Here is a 20,079-nt window from a genome sequence, read left to right on the forward strand (position 1 = left end):
CACACAGCCTGGATCCTCTCCAGGGATAATTTTCTAGTCCCTTTTGACAGAATATAACCTAAATACCGAACCTCCTGTTTAACAAGCTGGGCTTTAGTACAGGAAACTTTATAGCCCCAGTAACAAAGGGAATTTAACAAAGAATCTGAATTCAAAAGACAATCGCCCTCAGTGGGGGCAGTTACCAGTAAGTCATCGACATATTGTAATACCACAGCATAATGTTCTCCACAGGTCGCCATGTGGCTAAATCAGTGGCCAGGAGAGTACCAAAAGTAGTAGGGCTATTTTTAAATCCTTGAGGTAAAACAGTCCAGCAAAGTTGCCTATGTTGCCACTGAAAAACAAATAGGGGCTGGCTAACAAGAGACAAAGGGACACAAAAGAAAACATCTTTTAGATCAATAACAGTGTACCAAATAAGCTGTGGACCCAGTTGAGAAATCAGTGTATAGGGGTCAGGCACCATTTGATGCAATGTCACAGTGATCTGATTAATTGCTCTTAAGTCCTGGCAGAAACGAATAGAGGCATCTGGCTTTTTAACAGGCTGAACTGGTGTATTATAAGGACTAACAGTTTCCTGAGAAGCCCATAAGCAAGGAAATTAGTAATGAAGGGCTCTAACCCTTGTAAAGCATCCAAGCTAATTGGATATTGACAAATGGAGACTGGCATCAGGGTGCAAGGCTACTTCCACCGGAACTGCGTTAATAGCCTGGCCAGGGACCCCCGAATACCATACATTAGAGTTAACAAAGCAATCTAACAAACGAGGACACTCATGTGTGTACTCAGATGAGAAAAGTTGAAGGGTCATGACATGCTAGGCTTGTTCAGGGGGAACTGATAATTCAACCTGGTCCCCTTTGAAAGAGTTGCCTGTAACTTAACAAGCAAATCACACCCTAAAAGGGGCATAGGGCAATCTGGAAGGTAAAGAAATTGATGAGTAAGGCGAGTATCACCTAAAGAACATTCTAAAGGGTCAAGTATTGCTGCTGACATAGATTGGCTACTGGCCCCATAAACCTGGAATGTTTGTGAGGAAGAATTTCCAAGAGGCTTCTTTAATACTGAACATGATGCTCCTGTATCAATCAAAAAAGGTATTGTTTTCCCTCCAACTTTAAACTTTACTAGGGGTGCAGAAATTTGAAAAGGCAGGGAGACAAAGCCCCCCCCCCAGCCCCTGACCCCCCTAGTATTTAAAGCATGGTTGTAGAATAACACACATTATAGGATGGCTGGAAAGGGAACGTTAAGGACATTCCCTGCTCCAGTGGCCAAATTTCTTACGTATATGACACTGATCCTGTCTTAGGGCAAAAGACTGCATTGGACTTATTAGTGTCCCCCTTCCAATAGCTACCTGTGAGGGGGTAAATCCCCTTATAAGGTGGCAGAGCAGAAGATAAAACAGGAAAAGGTGGTGCTGAAGGAAGTTGCCACAACCCATAGTCTTTAAGTATCTGCTTATTCCTTTGTAAAGTCCAAAAAAGTGCATAATAAGCTTGTTGGTCATGATCCATGCCTCTTTGAGCATAATCTCCCACAGTTCCCCCCTCCTTTGGGCCATACAGTAGGCATATACTGATGCCAGAGGGTATTGTACTTAGTTAGAGTTTCAATTTTCATATCCCAATGGGTTTTAAGCTTATCAAAGTTCCTGATAACACACTCAAGGGGGCTGAGGGCACAGTCCTTCTTTTTATTCATTCTAACAGGGCTTCCTTGGGCTGAGCCCATGTGTCTAAATCTCTCACACCACTTGCACAACCTGTTGGGCCACAGGAGATCCACTGATCCTCCTTGCAATGTAGATACCCCTGGTTAATGGCACAACAGCCTCGCAGGGGGCTACAGGCGGCTAGGATCAGTATCACACCTAGGCCTGGTCAACAGCGGAAAATATATAAGGAGCAACCACAAACCACAAACCAAATTCAACACTCACAACCCGTTGGAGCACGAGAATACAAGTTTAGCCCCCCTTGTTTTCTAAATGCTCCCAGACATGGGGGGGGGTCTAGGTGTGGCTGAGGCAAACCCTTCCACCCAGCTCTGGTCAACAGTGGGAAATGATTCAAGGAAACAAACACACTTTTACACACACACACACACACACACACACACACACACACACACTCCCCTAGGTAAGCCTGTGCAATAAAGCAATATAAGCTTACTTTATCTTCAACCCTCCTGAGTATGCAGGAATCAAGTGAAGGCAACAACAACAGCAAAAAAGAAAAAACTAGTTCCTGTTTAAAAGCCATAGTGAACAGTCAAGAAGGTGGGGCACCTCCAGGAAACCCCAGAGCACACTTGGCGCTTCCCCCTTCCCAAGCTTCCCAAGGACCAAGCACCCCTCCTGCAACTCTGGCTCGCCAAAAATGCTATGCAAGTTCTGAGGTTTTGCTTGCTAAAAACCAGAAGTTGCTTTCAAGCTTTATGTTTTTATTCAGCTGAACAAAGATGGGCTTCTCTAAAAGAGGGGGAAAAGCCCCAAATATCAGAAAAGCCTTATTTTTATACCTTCTTTGATTAATAAGCAATTCACCCAGCAAAGCTGACACACATAAGATAAAAACTTTGCCCTTTAAGGCTGGCACACTGTAGATAAGAAGGAAGAAAGCAGAAGTAGCTAAAAATGTTCCCTTTTGGGTGTTTCCCTAAGACACCATATGTTACCAGGTGGGTTAGGATATTGGGTGTTTTCTTTGCTGTCCTTTCATGACCTTGCATTGATGGTTCTGCAAGTGGCTAGAGATAGCAGGGCCATCTGCACATATTCACAATTGATACTGTCTTCTAAGTCTGGGTCAACACACAGAGCCACTGCTCTGTCCCCCGCCTCCCAGGCACCCGAGGCTGCTGCTGTCCAATGGGAAGGCAGAGGCCCATCACTCAGCACATGGTTTGGATGGTGGACAGTTGTCCCATGCAGCAAATTGCCCAAGGTCCCTGATTGAATCACCTGTGGCCACACAGCAGGGGGGGAGAGGATGGGAATCAGTGGCATGGTCAGCTGCCACTTTATGCTTGCTTGTGCTTCACTATGTAAGGACAGACTGCCATAAACTGTGGGAAGACAGGAATAAAGCAGGGAATGCTTCAGGAAACAAAAGAAAGTCTGTATCTCTTTGAGACGCTGCCTCAAGGTCACCCAGCTGGAAGAAGGAGAGGGCCATATACCAAATTATACTTGGACTGATCATTAGGAAAACATCTTGCCTGAACCAGATTGGTTCCACTGGAGGGAGCAATGAGAGACAGTTGAGGGAAAAGTGGAACTTAGGGATTTTGGCACGTGATTTTCAGTTCTGACTTTGCACTAATGCAATACAGTTAATCTCTAATAAAGTACACCTTTCTCAACAAATGGAGCTAAAGAAGCTATTTAGAAGTTTAAGTTGTGGCAGGTCTGACAGTAAGCAAGAATTGCATTCTTTAATCCACACAGAGGATTAACCTACTGTGGGAATTTTGCAACCTTTAGAACCATGGCTAGCTCCAGTGAAGAGCTGGAAGTCGGGTAAGAGCTCATGACAGGACTGGAGGGCAACTGCAAAAGCCCTGACCTGGGAGAGGAGCTGGGGGCTCCTTCAACCTGGAGGAGAAATCAGTGAACCATAGCTGAACCTGGTGCCCACCCTAAGACAACCTCGTGGAAGCCGGCACCACTGCCCCAATCCCCTGAGAGATGGAAGGAGTCTCCCATGGCGAAGGATTGACCCCAATGGTCACTTTGTGTCAGAAAATCAGGGCTGACCATCACCAGAAGATCCAGGCCCAAGCCATGCTGCTCAGAAGAGCAGCACAACCTGTGGCAAGCCCAGAGGGGGCTCCCGACATGACATCTAGAGGGTTGAACTCATCAAAGAAATGCTTGGGGAACTCTTGGCCCAGTCCCCCCCATGGAGCAGCCCACTCTTACTCTTAGACCAGCATTAGCAGCCCAGCCAGTCACCCCAGCACCCCTGATCCCAATGGGGCCTGTGAGGCCAGACAATTGTCAGATCCCAGAGCTGAAAGTGAAATTCAGGGGAGGAACTGGGAATTCAACTCTGTAAGCTAGAGGTTTATGTTGTGGTAGGTCCAGTGGTGAGATTCAGCCAGTTCACACCACTTCGGCAGAAACGGTAGCTAATTTTTTGTTGCCCAGGCCCAGAATGGACTTCTGGAAGCTGCATCCACACAGAGAACCGGTTGTTCACATATTTGAATCTCACCACTGAGCAGGTCCAACAAGTGGGGCAGGAGTGCTGGTAGAGGGCCAGCTGAGAACGAATACTCACAATAGGTTGGCTGCAATGGGGGGACCTGGGGTGAAGTGAGTGTGGCAATGTCACTGCAATCAATTGTCCCATTCTGCAAATCTAGTCCCTGTTCCCAATTGCAACAGTCCCCTGGTTGCTGCTGGGTAATAGTCCAGCTCTCTATCCCGAAACCTTCAGAGCAACTTTCCCAGTTTTTAAAAAAAAATATTCAAAACTCTTCTCATTAAAACTTGTGTGATCTTGCAAACTGTGTGATTTCAAGAAAAGGATCAGAGATATTTTTACTTTGAATAAATAATGCATCTGAAGCCAAGAATAGGAGATTGGGAAGGCAAACAAATTAATATTTAAATAACTCATTTTTGTTCAGTTATTTGCATTTGGAATGTAACTTTCTTGTATGCCAATAAAGAAATGCTGATAGTAGAATTTCACAGGAAAATGTCCAATTGTCTGCAAATACTAAAAAGCTACCTTCAGAGTAAACTTTTTAAAACCCTTATCACATTTCCATCCTTAAAATACAAAATAACTGGCCCACATTTCCAGGATGAAACACTGTTTGCCCTTTATCTCTAAAAGGGCATGCTTCCTTCCTTCCTTCTTAATCAAGTACTAGATAATAACAATCACATTTTAGAATAGTGGTAGAGTTCCTATTTTTTTTAACTGTGGGTTCCTTTATGCTAGCTCTGTTTTTTAGCAAAGAGGTGATGGATAAAAGCAAAGTTAGCTGGCATTGCTTAGGGTTGCCATATTGCAGATTGTAGTCCCTGAACACAATATACAACTATTTTCTCAGTACAAGTAAAGGGTAGGGAAGCAAGAGCTAAATGCCAGCTATAGTACATCTCTTGCAAATTGTTTAAGAGCAGAATAAGAGGCTCTTTGACAAAATATTATTATAATGTAATAAGGGTTTTTCCCGCAGGAAAAGGAATTAGGGGGTCTAAAATTCCTTCTCATTAATTAAACCATCTATTTCTGTTCTCTGTTCCACTGGAATATTGTGCATTAAAGTTGTGCAGCATACCATCAGAGTTGTGTCCTCTCTCTTGCTTCAGAAGATTGTGATGATAAATAAGAGAAAGTCCAAGGCATAAGAACTCTCCTATGCTCATATAAAATTAGAAATCAGATGATCTGGAAGAGAAGAATTCAACCCTGAGACTTTACCTTCTTGGAAGGTTTAGCTTGGGTCTTGCATTACTATGTGATCAGCAGTACAACTGTCATCAGAACAATACAGTGTGCTAGTGGTAAAGAACAAAACAGAACTCCCAAGGAAATAGACAACACATATAAATCTTTATGGAAATGTTGACAGTAAATCAGAAAACTTAATATAAAGAACATCTCAGCACATTGAAAACTTTCAAGTTGCAAGGAATGTTTCATGAATAGAATTCAGTTTTGAGTATTGTTAAACAATCTTTGCACACTGATGAACAGAATAATGCCCTAAGAAATGCCAAGCAAAGCCTTCATTTGAATTTAGTTAATAATAGAACTTGTCTTTGTATAGAAGGTCCCTGGTAAATCTTTGGATATTTCCATTCTTCCTTACTAGAAAACTTAAGAGTATTTATTTATACTTTTTATAATACTGCAGGACATTCCAAATTATTTGTTGATAGAAAAGCACCAATACAAAGCTCTGCAAATTTGACATTAAACAATACCCAGCATATATCAAGTTTACATTTCTTATGATGGAATACCTTCAAAAACAAAAAAGCAAAAAATTTCCTTCTATATTGCTCTCTTTTTTATTGTACCTAAACCAGATCTTTAATCTGTTTGTTTTAAAATTTCTTTTCCATGCTTGCTACATTTATTCAGCCCACCTGCTTTCAGATCATCCTGTATACAGGGGATGAAGCTTTTGTTGCCCCTTCCACTGACAAGTAATGCCATATCAAATTAGTTTTTGGAAACAGAAATGCATCTGGAAATGTATCATAGGGCATTTTAAGATATAATACAGAATGCCATAAACATTTCCTGTAGTCAGCTCCTGAGGATTAACTGTGCCATATAATTTAACATGGGCTTTTTTCAAGGCAGATATATTTCTGAACATCTCCCTAAATTTTTAAGAATTTTTCAAGTACATTAGAGCTCTGCTATTATTGAAGGCACCGAGGAATCTAGTAAGGAAATATCTCTAAAATGATAACCCAAGCATTCATGGGTAGTCTAGTATGCTATATTTTTATATTCTTCAAAAAGTAGTTATGCTACTCTCTTGCAGAAAGAAAAAAAGTCATGGGGGCTTTAAGATTAATTTTATTTTCACTTCCATCTACTGTGTTTCCCCCAAAGTAAGACCCAACCAGAAAATAAGCCCTAGTTTGATTTTTAGGCATGCTCCTAATATAAGCCCTACCCCAAAATTAGGCGCCAGTTAAAATTGTCATCAGCTTGGGGGGGGGGCGTGGCCAGCACAGGAGGTGGCGAGAGGTCGGGGGCCACAGCCTGTGCAGTGGTGAGTCCTAGCACTGTGATCACTGGGCCGGCCCTCCAAGCAGAGGCACGGGGGGGGGGGAAGGTAGGTGATCTCGACGTGCAAAGGCACTGTTACCATGCAGAGACATGAAGGGGAGGCAGGCATAGGGATTGCTTGCCTCCTCCCCTATGTCTCTGCCTCCGCCTGCTGCTTGAACAGATAATCAACTCACCTGCACTGCGCAGGCTGCGCAGTCCCAGAGTGTGCCTGCCAAGGAGTCAGCGAGCTGCAGCTGCTGCCGGACACCGTCAGCCCCCACCCCCTTGCTGCCTCTTGTGTGTGTGCTGGGGGGTGGGGCACCCGGCCAGGCTGATCACCCTGATACCATGTTTCCCTGGAACTAAACCCTAATGCATCTTTTGGACCCAAACAAATATATAAGACCGGGTCTTATTTTCAGGGAAACACAGTACATATCATTCTTAGAGCAACATCTGAAGCTGGAGATGCAAAATATTGGGAAGAAATCTGGAAAATGGCAGTTGAAGGGTGCTTCTAGGAATACACTGTATGATAGGACAGAGGGTTTTCTCTCAGGGGATGGAGGGGGAAGTGAAATCCAAATTCAGGTGGTTCTAAAATAAGCCAAGCTATCTCTCAATTCTGGACATATCAAAGTAATCCATTCAGTAGCTACAGGAAGTTCGCCTATCATTACATACCACAGATTAGCCATTTATAAATTGAAAAGATCTTCTCTACATCAGGCCAGTTCACATTTACTTGCTATCACCAAGCACCAAGACAAAGTGGGCATGTTTGAAGCAACATGCATCTGAGAGAATATGGACAATGCCCTCATTTTCTATGTCACCACCCATCTTAGAAATGGCATTTCCATATGTATGAAAGTCAGAGTGGGATCCTATTTCACTTCAGCTGAGTTTACATAACAGCAATTCTCCCCTCTTCCCTAAACCACCAAGTCTGATGACCTGAAACTAGAGCCAGAGAAGCAGACAAAATTTAAGTCCACCTTCTACTGCATGTAATTGTGACAACTATGCATTATGGTTGTCCATGTATTATGTTCCCTCTCCTCAATAAAATATCTGCTGAATGTTCTACAAGAATACAATATAAAGATTCTTGATTGTAGACAAGGAAGCTCTAAGACAACAGCCAGCCTGATGGGAGAGAAATCTGAGCCTAAAAGAGTGTGAACTCTTTTACAGACTAAATGCACAAATTAAGCTTCATAGCCAGTGCGGTCTTACAAACACTATTCAGGAAGATTCAAATGTCAGTTCCTTTGAAGCTTTGTGAGACACTTTGTTAAGGGCCTTTCTGAACTGTGTCAATAGGAATTTGGGATGTCTCTTCAATTTGAGAGGCAAGAGAAAAACACAAGGCTCACCTGTAGAAGGGGAAAGGGAGGCAAGTGATCAGAAAATTGCACCAATATATAGTGATGTAAACTCCAGCTCTTACTATGGGCAGAGCTTGTGTCATGATATCACAACACACATTTTGATATCTTTGTAGTTAGCAATGGATGCTTGAATTGATAGGCAATCCAAAAGTGGCATGTGTGTCTCTAGCATCCCATTTACAGCCAAAATGTTTAGACACCTTTTAATTGGGAGGCATTTTAAGGGATTAGCCATCAACCATTTGACTGGGATGGCATAAGGCTCCTGCCTTGAGCAGAGTGTTGGATTAGAAGACCTCCAAGATTCCTTCCAGCCTGATGATTCTATGTTTTATGTTAAACATAAGATTTGGTGAACCTTAAAACAGGCCTGTGCCACTTAAAAGCTTCACTGCTCCAAACATTCCCTACTGATGGAGTTAAATTTCAGCCCTGCCTTATCTGATGACATTGCAAGCCTCACTTGATATAGTGTCACACCTAACTCCAAAATTACCTGCACCTGCTTTCACTTGCAGGTTTGCCAAACAGTGACCAGAGGAGGGTGGTGAATTCCTAAGGGTGGGGAGGGAGGGGAGGCTATGGAATGCAAGTGAATCTTCTGTTGCTGGAGAAACATTATCTACCAAGGCTGAGTGATGAAGAATATTTAACCGGAGCAGTTTCTCCTAAAGCAAAAGAACTGAACTCAATTGGTGAACTATGAACTGTGGGTGGGCCCAGAGAAGATGGGAATTATCTATGTGGGTTTTGCAGGAAAATCCCAGATGAGTTTGCTTCTGCCATGCCTAGATGGATTTTTCAATAAAGCTACACTCTTGGTCAATCTAAAGAGCCAGGAATTTCTTTTCTTGAAAGTGCCAAATGAAACGGTTGACACATAGCAGAAAGAGCAAGGTTGCTTGCTCCCCTGACTTTTGGTATTCCTGTACACCCAAGAGATTGGATGAGTGGATGCTTTCTGATTAAGCATGATCCATCTTAGGGTAAACAATTCTGAAGAGAAAAAACTACTGTCAGAATTCCTGACACATTTTTCCCTCACCTACATCCAGTTCTTAAGGGCTGGCTGAATGAGAATATCATTCATGGCACTTCAAAGTGCCATGAGATTTATTTTTTAAATAGAGAAAATTGCAGAAGGCTGGATTTGGCAGAAAATCAGAAGGAATAAGGTCGCCCCTTTCCAACTAAAACATTTTATTAAAAGGCATGAACTTTTATGAACTGCAGCTCACTTAATTAAACGCATGGAGTAGTTAAACCTATGCAGGTTTTATACTGGGAGAAGGCAAGGTGGGGAAGAAGCATGCTTATGCAAATGCAGATATATATGAGACAAATTGCTAGAATATTGAAAAGAGATGGGGAGAAAGTTGTGCCCAGTTTGAAAGAGAGGTCTAATTTGTCTAGGTTGCAAAGACATGTCATTGGGAGTGTAAACTGAAGTGCAAATATTCAAAAGAAATCATACCCCTTTGCCAGAAAAGGCCAATCATGCTGCAGAGAAAAGGAGGGAACTGATGCATGCTGTCAGAGGCCAAACAGGTACAGCAGAGGCAAACGGGAGATGCGCCAACCATCAGTCAAAGGAGATGTGCAATCTGCTGAACCTTCCTCCTCACTTAGGTAGGGCAGCGAGGCACTGCAGGTCTCAGTGGTGGGCAAAGTCCTGTCTAGCAGGAACAATTGCTGGACTGTGAATCTGATGTTTCCTTCAGGGCAGTGTTCTTGTGATTGGTGCTGTTCAGGCCAGAGCTTGCATCCAGGCTCTCATTCATCTTCTCACAGATTATGTCCACCAAGCGCTCAAAGACCTGCTTGACATTGATATTATCCTTGGCACTGGCTTCAAAGAATTCTAAACCTGGAAGAAGAAGAATTGTTAAAAAGGAGGAGGAGGAGGAGGAGAAGGAGAAGCATGAAGGTGGGAGGGGAGAAAGAGAGCGGAGGAGGAAGGAAGGCATTTCTTGTTTTGTTGGGTTTAGGATTGAGGGAGAAGTCTAATCTGGAGGTGTTCCCATGTAAGAGACGGAACAAACCTAGTTCATCAGCAAGTCTCTTGCCATCTTCAGTGGGTATTACTCGATCATCCTCCAGGTCACACTTGTTCCCAACCAGAATCACTTGAGCATTATCCCAGGAGTAAGTCTTGATCTGAGTTGCCCTAAGAGAGGGATACAGAAAAATTCTGGAATGGATTTGCTATTGAATATGTAATTTCACAACCTAAAAAGAAGAGTCAGTGACAGTCACAAGGCAGAAGAATCATCCTCGTTTCATCAGTTCATATACACTATTATTTACAACTTTTGAAAAAAGGAACAATGTTGATTTGAATGGTGGTTGATTTCCCCACTTTCCCTAATTGACAGGAATGGAGAAAGGGAAATCTGAATCTTTAGTGTCTGCACACGCCCAGAATGAGATACCAATACAAAATCTATCACTTGGCTTATTCAGACAGGAAGGTCTCAACTTTCTTAACTTCTTCTGCAATCATCCCCACTGGTCTCATCAAATGATGGTATGCCTGACAGCAGAAACTATCAGTTAGTAGACAACAGCCTACAACTGCCAGTGCCACTCAACTTTTTAAGATGAGCTTTTGAGTGCATGAGTTACAATAATTCTGGAAGCTCTTTTTAGAACTGCAGTGGACTAAGGAGAGAAAAGGGTCAGGATGGATGGGTAGTTCCCAGAGAGAGAAGAATATGGTGGTGGACATATCAGAAGAAAGATAATATGACAGAAAGAAGATGACTTCTAAAAAGAGAAGGGAATAACTTCTAAAACAGAGTCATAATTTGGAGTTTGAAGAATTTTTGGAGTAAGTTGTGTAAGAAATGTGTTTTGTTAAAGTAAGTTGTGTAAGCAATGACTGGAGAGATTCTTGTCATTGTTTCAACCATTGGTGGTGGAGTAGTCTGCAGAAAAATTGTTCTTGTTCTATTTTGAAGTGTTTGATGGGTGGTTGGGGAATGTGGTTTATTATATGAAAAAGGAAGAGCTTGGAATTCAGTTGACAGATGCAGGGAGATTATTAGTGGTTGGGCCTTCAGCTTATTTATGGGTTAGAATTTCAGGAAAAGGATCAGTGAATTATTGGAGGGACCATTCTGGGACCAGAGACAGTCATTTCATAAGATTTGCCCAGGCAGGTAGGGCCAGCTTTTCACTGAAGCCCAGTGTAGAAAGTAGAGCAGTGTTCTGCAACCTCAGCAACTTTAAGTTGCATGGACTTCAGCTCCCCAAAGTGCCTAGTCAGCCTGTTTAGGGTTTTCCCTGAGGAACTGGTAGGCAGTTTGGCCAAGGCTTTAGTCACTGCCTAGTATATGGGTGGGGGTCTGGAGTCTGGGATCATATCTCCTCTCTGCTGCTTCTCCCTGTGTACCGATCCTGATGTCATTGGAAATCAGGTTGCAAATACATTTAAATAAATAAATAAATATCACTCATCAAACAAGTCAGAATTTGGGGGGAAAGTTTCAACCCATCAACAAGGACTCTTCCTGCTCTGGAGAGGGATTTTTTTTTCTGGAAGGATCAGGTTGTGGACTTAGGGTCAGAACCTGTGCCATCCTGAATGCCAAACTCAGAACAGTCATTAGAAGTGTTATTTCCCACCTCTGTCTGACTTGTCAATTTTATCCATTCCTAAAGAGAGATAATCTGGGTGTTCTTTATCTTCTGGTTATTTTCTTCTAGCCTATGTAAGGATTCCCAGATACTGCAATAGGTTTAAAAATAGTAGCCAGAACTTCTCTAGCACATGGCATCTCTTCTGATTAAGTTGGCTGCAAGAGATTTCCAATGTAAGGTACAGTGTTATTCCATCTAAATGCCCAAATGGCTTGACCTCGCCTGCTTTCCACTCTAAGTGCATCCTGCTCTATAAAGTCTGGAATCCGTAAGAGCTTTTCAGTGCTGTCGAATTCCCTTCCTTGGCTCTTCAGTCTGCTTGCTTTCTCGTGTTTTAGGAGAAGATTGGTCTCACTTCTACACTAGCTTATCCTCCACAGAAGATGTGTTTTTAACTGCTACTGATTTTTTAATGCTAAAATCATAATTGTTGTTCAAGGATTTGGTCCTTTTTATGTTTGATATATTTCGGGATGTGGATTTGATTGCTATTTATTGCATTTTGCTGGAAACCACTGAGACTTGGTTTCTTGCTATTGTTCTTATTTCCTGTTCTTTTTCAGGATGTTTCCTAAGTTTCTAAGTTACAAGATAGCATGCCAAACTGCCACAGTGAAATCCACCATCTAAATTAGGACTAAGGGACTGCTGGAATTGGAGATACAGTATCTACAACATTCAGCACTTATTTCTTAGTTTGGATGAATACACCGGCTTGCAGGTTAGAAATTTTGTAAAGCTATACAATACTGCTAAAAGCAACCAAGAGTTTTATATCAGTGCAAAAGCTAGTAGACTAGTACTGTTGAGCTTTTATGGATCAGGCACCACCAAAAATGTGGGATTTCTTTTTTCTGAAATACTGTATTTTGGAATATTTGCAATCATGTAACAATTTTCTCAGCTAATTTGGACAAAGAGATTCCAGGCTTTCTCGAAGACTAATGTGAGATAAATTTGCAGCAAAGCATTTGGTAGCTAAAAGATCTATGTCCATACTATAAAAATGAAAATGTTGGTGACTTCTTTGCTCTACTAATTGAGACTTGAGACTAACGGAGACAAAGTGTTTAGTGAAAAGCAGAGAGAAAGATGGTGTGGTATAGAATGCCAGTTTTCATCTATAATCCATCCCAACAGTTTACTGTCTAGTCTTTCTAGCACAAGATTGGCTCACAGTAAGCTAGATACCACATAAAGATTACGTACATCAAATCAACATGGTTAGGTTTCTGCCTGAAGACCTGCCTAAGCATCTGGGGTCATTTTCCCCAAAAGGCTCTCTTCTACTATAAGGCATATTAAGTATATTTGATCACCATATTATAAAAAAGATGTTGAGACTTTGAAAAGAGTGCAGAAAAGAGCAATAAAGATGAGCGAGGAGCTGAAGACTAAAACATATGAAGAACAGTTGCAGGAATTGGGTATGCCTAATCTAATGACATTTTTCAAAGCACCAGAAGGTAAGACAAGAAGCAATGGATGGAAACTAATCAAGGAGAGAAGCAGTCTAGAAGAAAGGAGAAATTTCCTGACAATAGGAACAATTAAACAGTGAAATGACTTGCCTCCAGAAGTTGTGGGTGCTCCATCACTGGAGGTTTTTGAGAAGAGATTGGATAGATATTTTTCTGAAATATTATAGGGCCTCCTGCTTGAGCAGGGGGTTGGACTGGAAGAGCTCCAAAGTCTCTTCCAACTCTGTTATTCTGTTAAGCAAAAATTGTACAGCAGAAAAACCTCATATTTGGAGTGTGAGAAGAGGATAATCCAATATCCTGCCCTATATTCATGACAGATATTTGTGCCATATCAGATTCTTAGATATTTTAAGGATTTTGAAACTATGTACAAGCAACAGACTCTTCCAGTAGCATAGAACATTACCACATCAGCTAGATTGTACAGGTAGTTCATATGACTGCAATTGGGAACAGAATTTTGGTCATAAGTTGTGACAGTCATAAGTTGAGACATCCATGTGACCAGACCTGACTTTATGATTGTTTTTACAGTGTTCAGTAAATAATGTATTTCATCATAAATGCAAATCTCTTCTCTCAAATGGGCATTTGTTGCAGAAACCAGCAAAAACATTGGAAATCATGAACATGTGACTACGGAATGCTGTAACCAGTTAAATGTGAGCCTGTTGCCAAGTGCCTAAAATGCAGTCATGTGACTGCGGGGGGGGGGGGAGAAACGGCACAGCACAATATTGTATAACAGCCAGAAGTGAGAAGAAGAGAGCTATAAAGGTCTCTTTCTGAATCTGTCATAACTCTGAACAGTTGTTAAACACCAGTCATGAATTGAGGACTACTGGTGTACAATGGGGGCATGTATCCTGATTTATAATAAGTTACTTTATAATGAGTCAGTTGATAAAGCCATACAATGTCACCTGTTATGACTGGCAGTGTTATTTTGGACCCTGATATTTCCCTATTGCCAAAATCCATTAATTGGAGACATCAGTAATGGAACCTAGGAGCTGCTGTGCACCTGAGACACTGTTCTCCAACTCAGCTTTGGCCCCTTAATGTACTGGTAAGCAATTCTGGCCCTGAGCAAGTTCCTAAATAGCAAGATGGTTACATTATCAACTGAGCACATTTCAAAGTCTGTTTCCATAACTGGAAATAACTCTCTTGACAGAAGAAGTCCCTGTTCCAACTCAGGATTCTGTGCAGCAAACCTTACCAGTCTTGTACAGCACTGAAAGACTCCTGGTTGGAAATATCATACATGAGTAAAAAACCCATTGCTCCCCTGTAGTAGGCTGTTGTGATGGTCCGATATCGCTCTTGGCCAGCTGTGTCCTTAGAAAGACAGAAACGGAAAAAGGACACTGTTCGTTAGATGACTTCCCCTTTCAAACAAAGCCCCCCCTGTAGAGATCCCTATCTAACTACTTGTTTTGTCAAGCCTTGAAGTCAGTTTCATCTATCCTCTTTTTTTCATTATCATCAGAAATTTCTGTGACCTCCCATCTTGCCTACTTGTGTAATAGATCAACCTATCAAGCAGCACCCCTAGCTCAACATAGCTCTTGCTGCATTGATACAAGAGTCTTTTCATTTTTCAGATTGACCTGTGGCTAACAGATGCAGAGTATGCCCAACCTCAGTCAATCTCAAAAGTTCAGAAATCCCATTGGGGGAAATCTATAATCTAAAGCAATTCTACTTGTTCATGGTTTCAAGCAGTCTCCGAGAAAACATGACAATCAAGTGAGATAAGGCTACCTACAAAGCACAGGCACAGAAAGGCTATGGAAGAGCATATGGAAACTAGACTCCTCCTGGATTGTCCTGACATCTGTTCCTGGAGCCCAAAGACTCATTGTTACTGTGGAAACCAGGGCTTACTCAGCAGGGCTCTGACATACAATCTCCTTTTACAATAATCTCTGGTTGAGGGCAGCATTTCCATGATGGCACTGGTGTATGTGAGAGTTGGCATTTGACTCTAGTTAAAATTTAAAGAGCTTGAAAGCTTAATGGAACATTTAAATGAGGGAAAAGAGGACAGCAAACTGGAAATGGGTTGCTTCTGATGCATTATCAAAGACTAAGGGTAGAAAGGACAGTAAGTTCCTGACCTAAAAAGTTCACTAGTGTGGAAATGCTTCCCCAGTGTGGAATTGTTATCAAAGCACAGACCATAAAGCCACAAGAGGAAGAGAGATTCTCATCTACACTTCAGCTTGTGAGGATTTTGGCCTGAGGGTTCTTTTGATGGAATATGCTAGTCTGTCCCTTCCTCCAAAACAACCACATGGAACAAGGGCCAACCCAACAATGAGAAAAATCAGAGAACTATCTTTTCAGTCTTATGGGGCAGTATGCAAATATGCAGATCCAAAGAGAGTCATTCTTTTCTTAGAAACAGATGGTGCTTTCTCCAATTTAAAAAAGCACCATTAAGGACTGCAGACTGAAGCTATAGACAATTAGCAAATTGCATACAAGCTGTATGGAATGAGCCCACCTAGAGCACACTTTCCCAACCTGTTGCTCTGATGCACTGCACTACAATTCCCAGAACTTCTTAGTCAATATAATGGACTCTCATACCAATATGGCACAATAGTATATAATTACTAGCATTTTTTTCAAGAGTTGACATCTATGTTGTGCCTCAAGAACATCAGCATTAATCATATTTTATTAACATTACAGACATCCACTAAACATAGTTACAAACTCTATGTATAATTATCTAACACAAACATTCATTATTCATTATATTATTCTAATACACTTATAATAACTACCATACTTTTTAAACCTATAGTACTTTGAAAAAGAGTTCCCATTTCCTTATTATATCCATACAAAATCTATGTCTATAGGCAATCCATTAATAGATAGCAAATATAATCCAGTCTTCAGTCCATTGAGTAAATTTGTTGTTGTTGTTAATTGCGAAGTCGTGTCCGACCCATCGCGACCCCATGGACAACGTTCCTCCAGGTCTTCCTGTCCTCTACCATCTTTTGGAGTCCATTTAAGTTCAAACCTACTGCTTCAGTGACTCCATCCAGCCATCTCATTCTCTGTCGTCCCCTTCTTCTATTGCCCTCAATCTTTCCCAGCATTAGGCCCTTTTCCAGTGAGTTCTTCCTTCTCATTAGGTGGCCAAAGTATTTGAGTTTCAACTTCAGGATCTGGCCTTCTAAAGAGCTGTCAGGGTTGATCTCGTCTAGGACTGACCAGTTTGAACGCCTTGCAGTCCAAGGGACTCGCAGGAGTCTTCTCCAGCACAATAGTTCAAAGGCCTCAATTCTTTTACGCTCAGCCTTTCTTATGGTCCAACTTTCACAGCCATACATTGCAACTGGGAAAACCATGGCCTGGACTATACGCACTTTTGTTGTCAGGGTGATGTCTCTGCTTTTTAGTACGCTGTCTAGATTTGCCATAGCTTTCCTCCCCAGGAGCAAGCGTCTTTTAATTTCTTGGCTGCAATCCCCATCTGAGGTGATCTTGGAGCCCAGAAAAATAAAATCTGTCACTACCTCCATTTCTTCCCCATCTATTTGCCAGGAATTGAAAGGGCCGGATGCCATGATTTTGGTTTTCTTAATGTTGAGTTTCAAGCCAACTTTTGCACTCTCCTTCTTCACCCGCATCAAGAGGCTCTTTAGTTCCTCTTCACTTTCTGCCATTAGAGTGGTATCATCTGCATATCTTAGGTTGTTGATATTTCTCCCGGCAATCTTAATTCCAACTTTTGATTCATCTAGCCCTGCCTTTCTCATGATGTGCTCTGCATATAAGTTAAATAGGCAGGGCGACAGTATACAGCCTTGCCGGACTCCTTTTCCAATTTTGAACCAATCAGTGGTTCCGTGTTCGGTTCTCACTGTTGCTTCTTGACCCGCATATAGGTTTCTCAAGAGACAAATAAGATGGTCTGGTACTCCCATCTCTTTAAGAACTTGCCACAATTTGTTGTGATCCACACAATCAAAGGCTTTTGCATAGTCAATGAAGCAGAAGTAGATGTTTTTCTGGAACTCCCTAGCTTTCTCCATGATCCAGCGTATGTTGGCAATTTGATCTCTAGTTCCTCTGCCTCTTCGAAATCCTGCCTGTACTTCTGGTAGTTCTCGATCCACATACTGCTGGAGTCTAGCTTGTAGGATTTTAAGCATAACTTTACTAGCATGTGAAATGAGTGCAATGGTGCGATAGTTTGAACATTCTTTGGCATTGCCTTTCTTTGGAATTGGAATGTAAACTGACCTTTTCCAATCCTGTGGCCACTGTTGAGTTTTCCAAATTTGCTGGCAAATTGAGTGTAGCACTTTTACTGCATCGTCTTTTAAGATTTTGAATAGCTCAGCTGGAATACTGTCACCTCCACTAGCTTTGTTGTTGCTCAGATTTTCTAAGGCCCATTTCACTTCACATTCTAGGATGTCTGGTTCGAGGTCAGTGACCATCTCATTGTGGTTATCTGGGATGTTAAGCTCATTCTTGTATAGTTCTTCTGTGTAGTTTTGCCATCTCTTCTTAATCTCTTCTGCCTCTGTTAGGTCTCTGCCATTTTGGTCCTTTATCATGCCCATCTTTGCATGAAATGTTCCCTTCATATCTCCAATTTTCTTGAAGAGATCTCTGGTCCTCCCTATTCTGTTGTTTTCTTCTATTTCTTTGCACTGTTCATTTAAGAAGGCATTCTTATCTCTTCTAGCTACTCTCTGGAATTCTGCATTCAATTGGGTGTATCTTTCTCTTTCTCCTTTGCCTTTCGCTTCCCTTCTTTCCTCAGCTATTTGCAAAGCTTCCTCAGACAGCCATTTTGCTTTCTTGCATTTCTTTTTCTTTGGGATGGTTTTAGTTGCTACCTCTTGTACAATGTTGCGAACTTCCATCCATAGTTCTTCAGGCACTCTGTCTATCAGATCTAATTCCTTAAATCTATTTGTCACCTCTACTGTATATTCATCAGGAATATGATTTAGTTCATACCTGAGTGGCCTAGTGCTTTTCCCCAACCTAAGCCTAAATTTTGCAACGAAAAGCTCATGATCTGAGCCACAGTCAGCTCCTGGTCTTGTTTTTACTGACTGTATACAGCTTCTCCATCTTTGGCTGCAGAGCACATAGTCAATCTGATTTCTATGTTGACCGTCTGGTGATGTCCATGTGCAGAGCCGTCTCTTGGGTTGTTGGAAAAGAGTGTTTGTTATGACCATCGTATTCTCTTGACAAAATTCTATTAGCCTGTGCCCTGCTTCATTTTGTATTCCAAGGCCAAACTTGCCTGTTATTCCGGTTATCTTTTGGCTTCCTACCTTAGCATTCCAATCCCCCATGATGATAAGGACATCATTTTTTGGTGTTAATTCTATAAGGTGCTGTAGGGCTTCATAGAACCGGTCAATTTCATCCTCTTCAGCACCAGTGGTTGGGGCATAGATTTGGACTATTATGATATTGAATGGTTTGCCTTGGATTCGAATTGAGATCATTCTGTCATTTTGGGGATTGTATCCCAGTATTGCTTTTCCTATTCTTTTATTGACTATAAAGGCTACTCCATTTCTTCTGAGGGATTCTTCCCCACAGTAGTATACCTGATGGTCATCTGAGTTAAATTCACCCATTCCTGTCCATTTTAGTTCGCTGATTCCTAAGATGTTGATGTTCAGTCTTGTCATCTCTTTTTTGACTACGTCTAGCTTGCCTTGATTCATGGATCTTACGTTCCAGGTTCCTATGGAGAAAAAATCTTTACAGCATCGGACTTTCCTTTCACCACCAGATATATCCACAGCTGAGCGTCCTTTCGGCTTTGGCCCAGTCGCTTCATTCTTTCTGGCGCTACTAGTACTAGCCCTCTGCTCTTCCCCAGTAGCATATTGGACACCTTCCGACCTGAGGGGCTCATCTTCCAGCGTCATATCTTTTTGCCTTTTAGTACTGTCCATGGGGTTTTCATGGCAAAGATACTGGAGTGGTTTGCCATTTCCTTCTCCAGTGGATCACATTTTGTTGGAACTCTCTGCTATAACCTGTCCGTCTTCGGTGGCCCTGCACGGCATAGCTTATAGCTTCATTGAGTTACATAAGCCCCTTCGCCACGACAAGGCAGTAATCCATAAAAGGGATTGAGTAAATGGAGCCTTACATTTATCTTCCAATGTCGCAGTATCAGTCCTTTAGGTAAAGGTGGATGGAGAAACCATTTATATTGTCCACTTGTTAAATTCCATGTAGTATGCAGCTTGTTGAAGAGAATATTATCCTCTGAACATTTTAGCTTTTTTTGCAGTTATATTTATATATTTCACTACTTTTCCCCAAAACTTAGTAAGTATAGGACAGTGTCTTTATTACATCTCCAACAAAATGCTCTTAGATAATATTTTTCTATACAAATATAATGGAGCTCAATAAATTCTAAGTATTCTTTTTGATGTATAAATTGTAGATTTATGTCCATTGACATTTTAGGTATAGAGGTTAAAACACTACCCCATTGTCTAGGCAATATAGGAACCTGTAATTCTTTATCCTACTCATTTCTTACTACCTGCATATCAAATTAATTGATAACAAATATTCATAGAAGCCTATAATAGATTTTCTAATTTTAAAAGATTTAACCAGTTGTTTTGATATCTAGGATGTCTCAGAACTCCAAATGGTGCTGGTTCAAACAATGTTGTTAACAGATGTTTTACTATAAATATTTCAACTGAGTTACATTTGATAAATATATGTATATACCTGAATAATGTTTGCATTAGATAA

The 20,079-nt window shown here is 41.5% G+C and overlaps 1 protein-coding gene across 4 annotated transcripts in view; it reads right to left on the reverse strand.

Annotated features, from left to right (window-relative positions):
* Nucleotides 1-4,942: 4,942 nt before the first annotated feature.
* RAB3D (RAB3D, member RAS oncogene family) overlaps nt 4,943-20,079 on the reverse strand; it is a 46,295-nt gene continuing 31,158 nt past the window's right edge. For 2 of the 4 annotated variants that reach the window (XM_039336472.1, XM_039336471.1), the window contains 3 exons: nt 14,513-14,631; nt 10,207-10,331; nt 5,569-10,031 (listed from right to left, as the gene is read on the reverse strand). In XM_039336472.1, coding sequence (XP_039192406.1) covers nt 9,841-10,031; nt 10,207-10,331; nt 14,513-14,631 — 435 coding nt within the window. In that variant the 3' untranslated portion in view covers nt 5,569-9,840. Of the gene's footprint in view, nt 5,427-5,568; nt 10,032-10,206; nt 10,332-14,512; nt 14,632-20,079 lie in introns of those variants that run through there. The other 2 variants (XR_005555918.1, XR_005555917.1) reach the window with 2 other exon arrangements.

This window comes from Crotalus tigris, unplaced genomic scaffold, assembly GCF_016545835.1.
Source record: "Crotalus tigris isolate CLP2741 ecotype Arizona unplaced genomic scaffold, ASM1654583v1 scf7180000017666.379230911805:20528666, whole genome shotgun sequence".
NCBI lineage: Eukaryota > Metazoa > Chordata > Lepidosauria > Squamata > Viperidae > Crotalus > Crotalus tigris.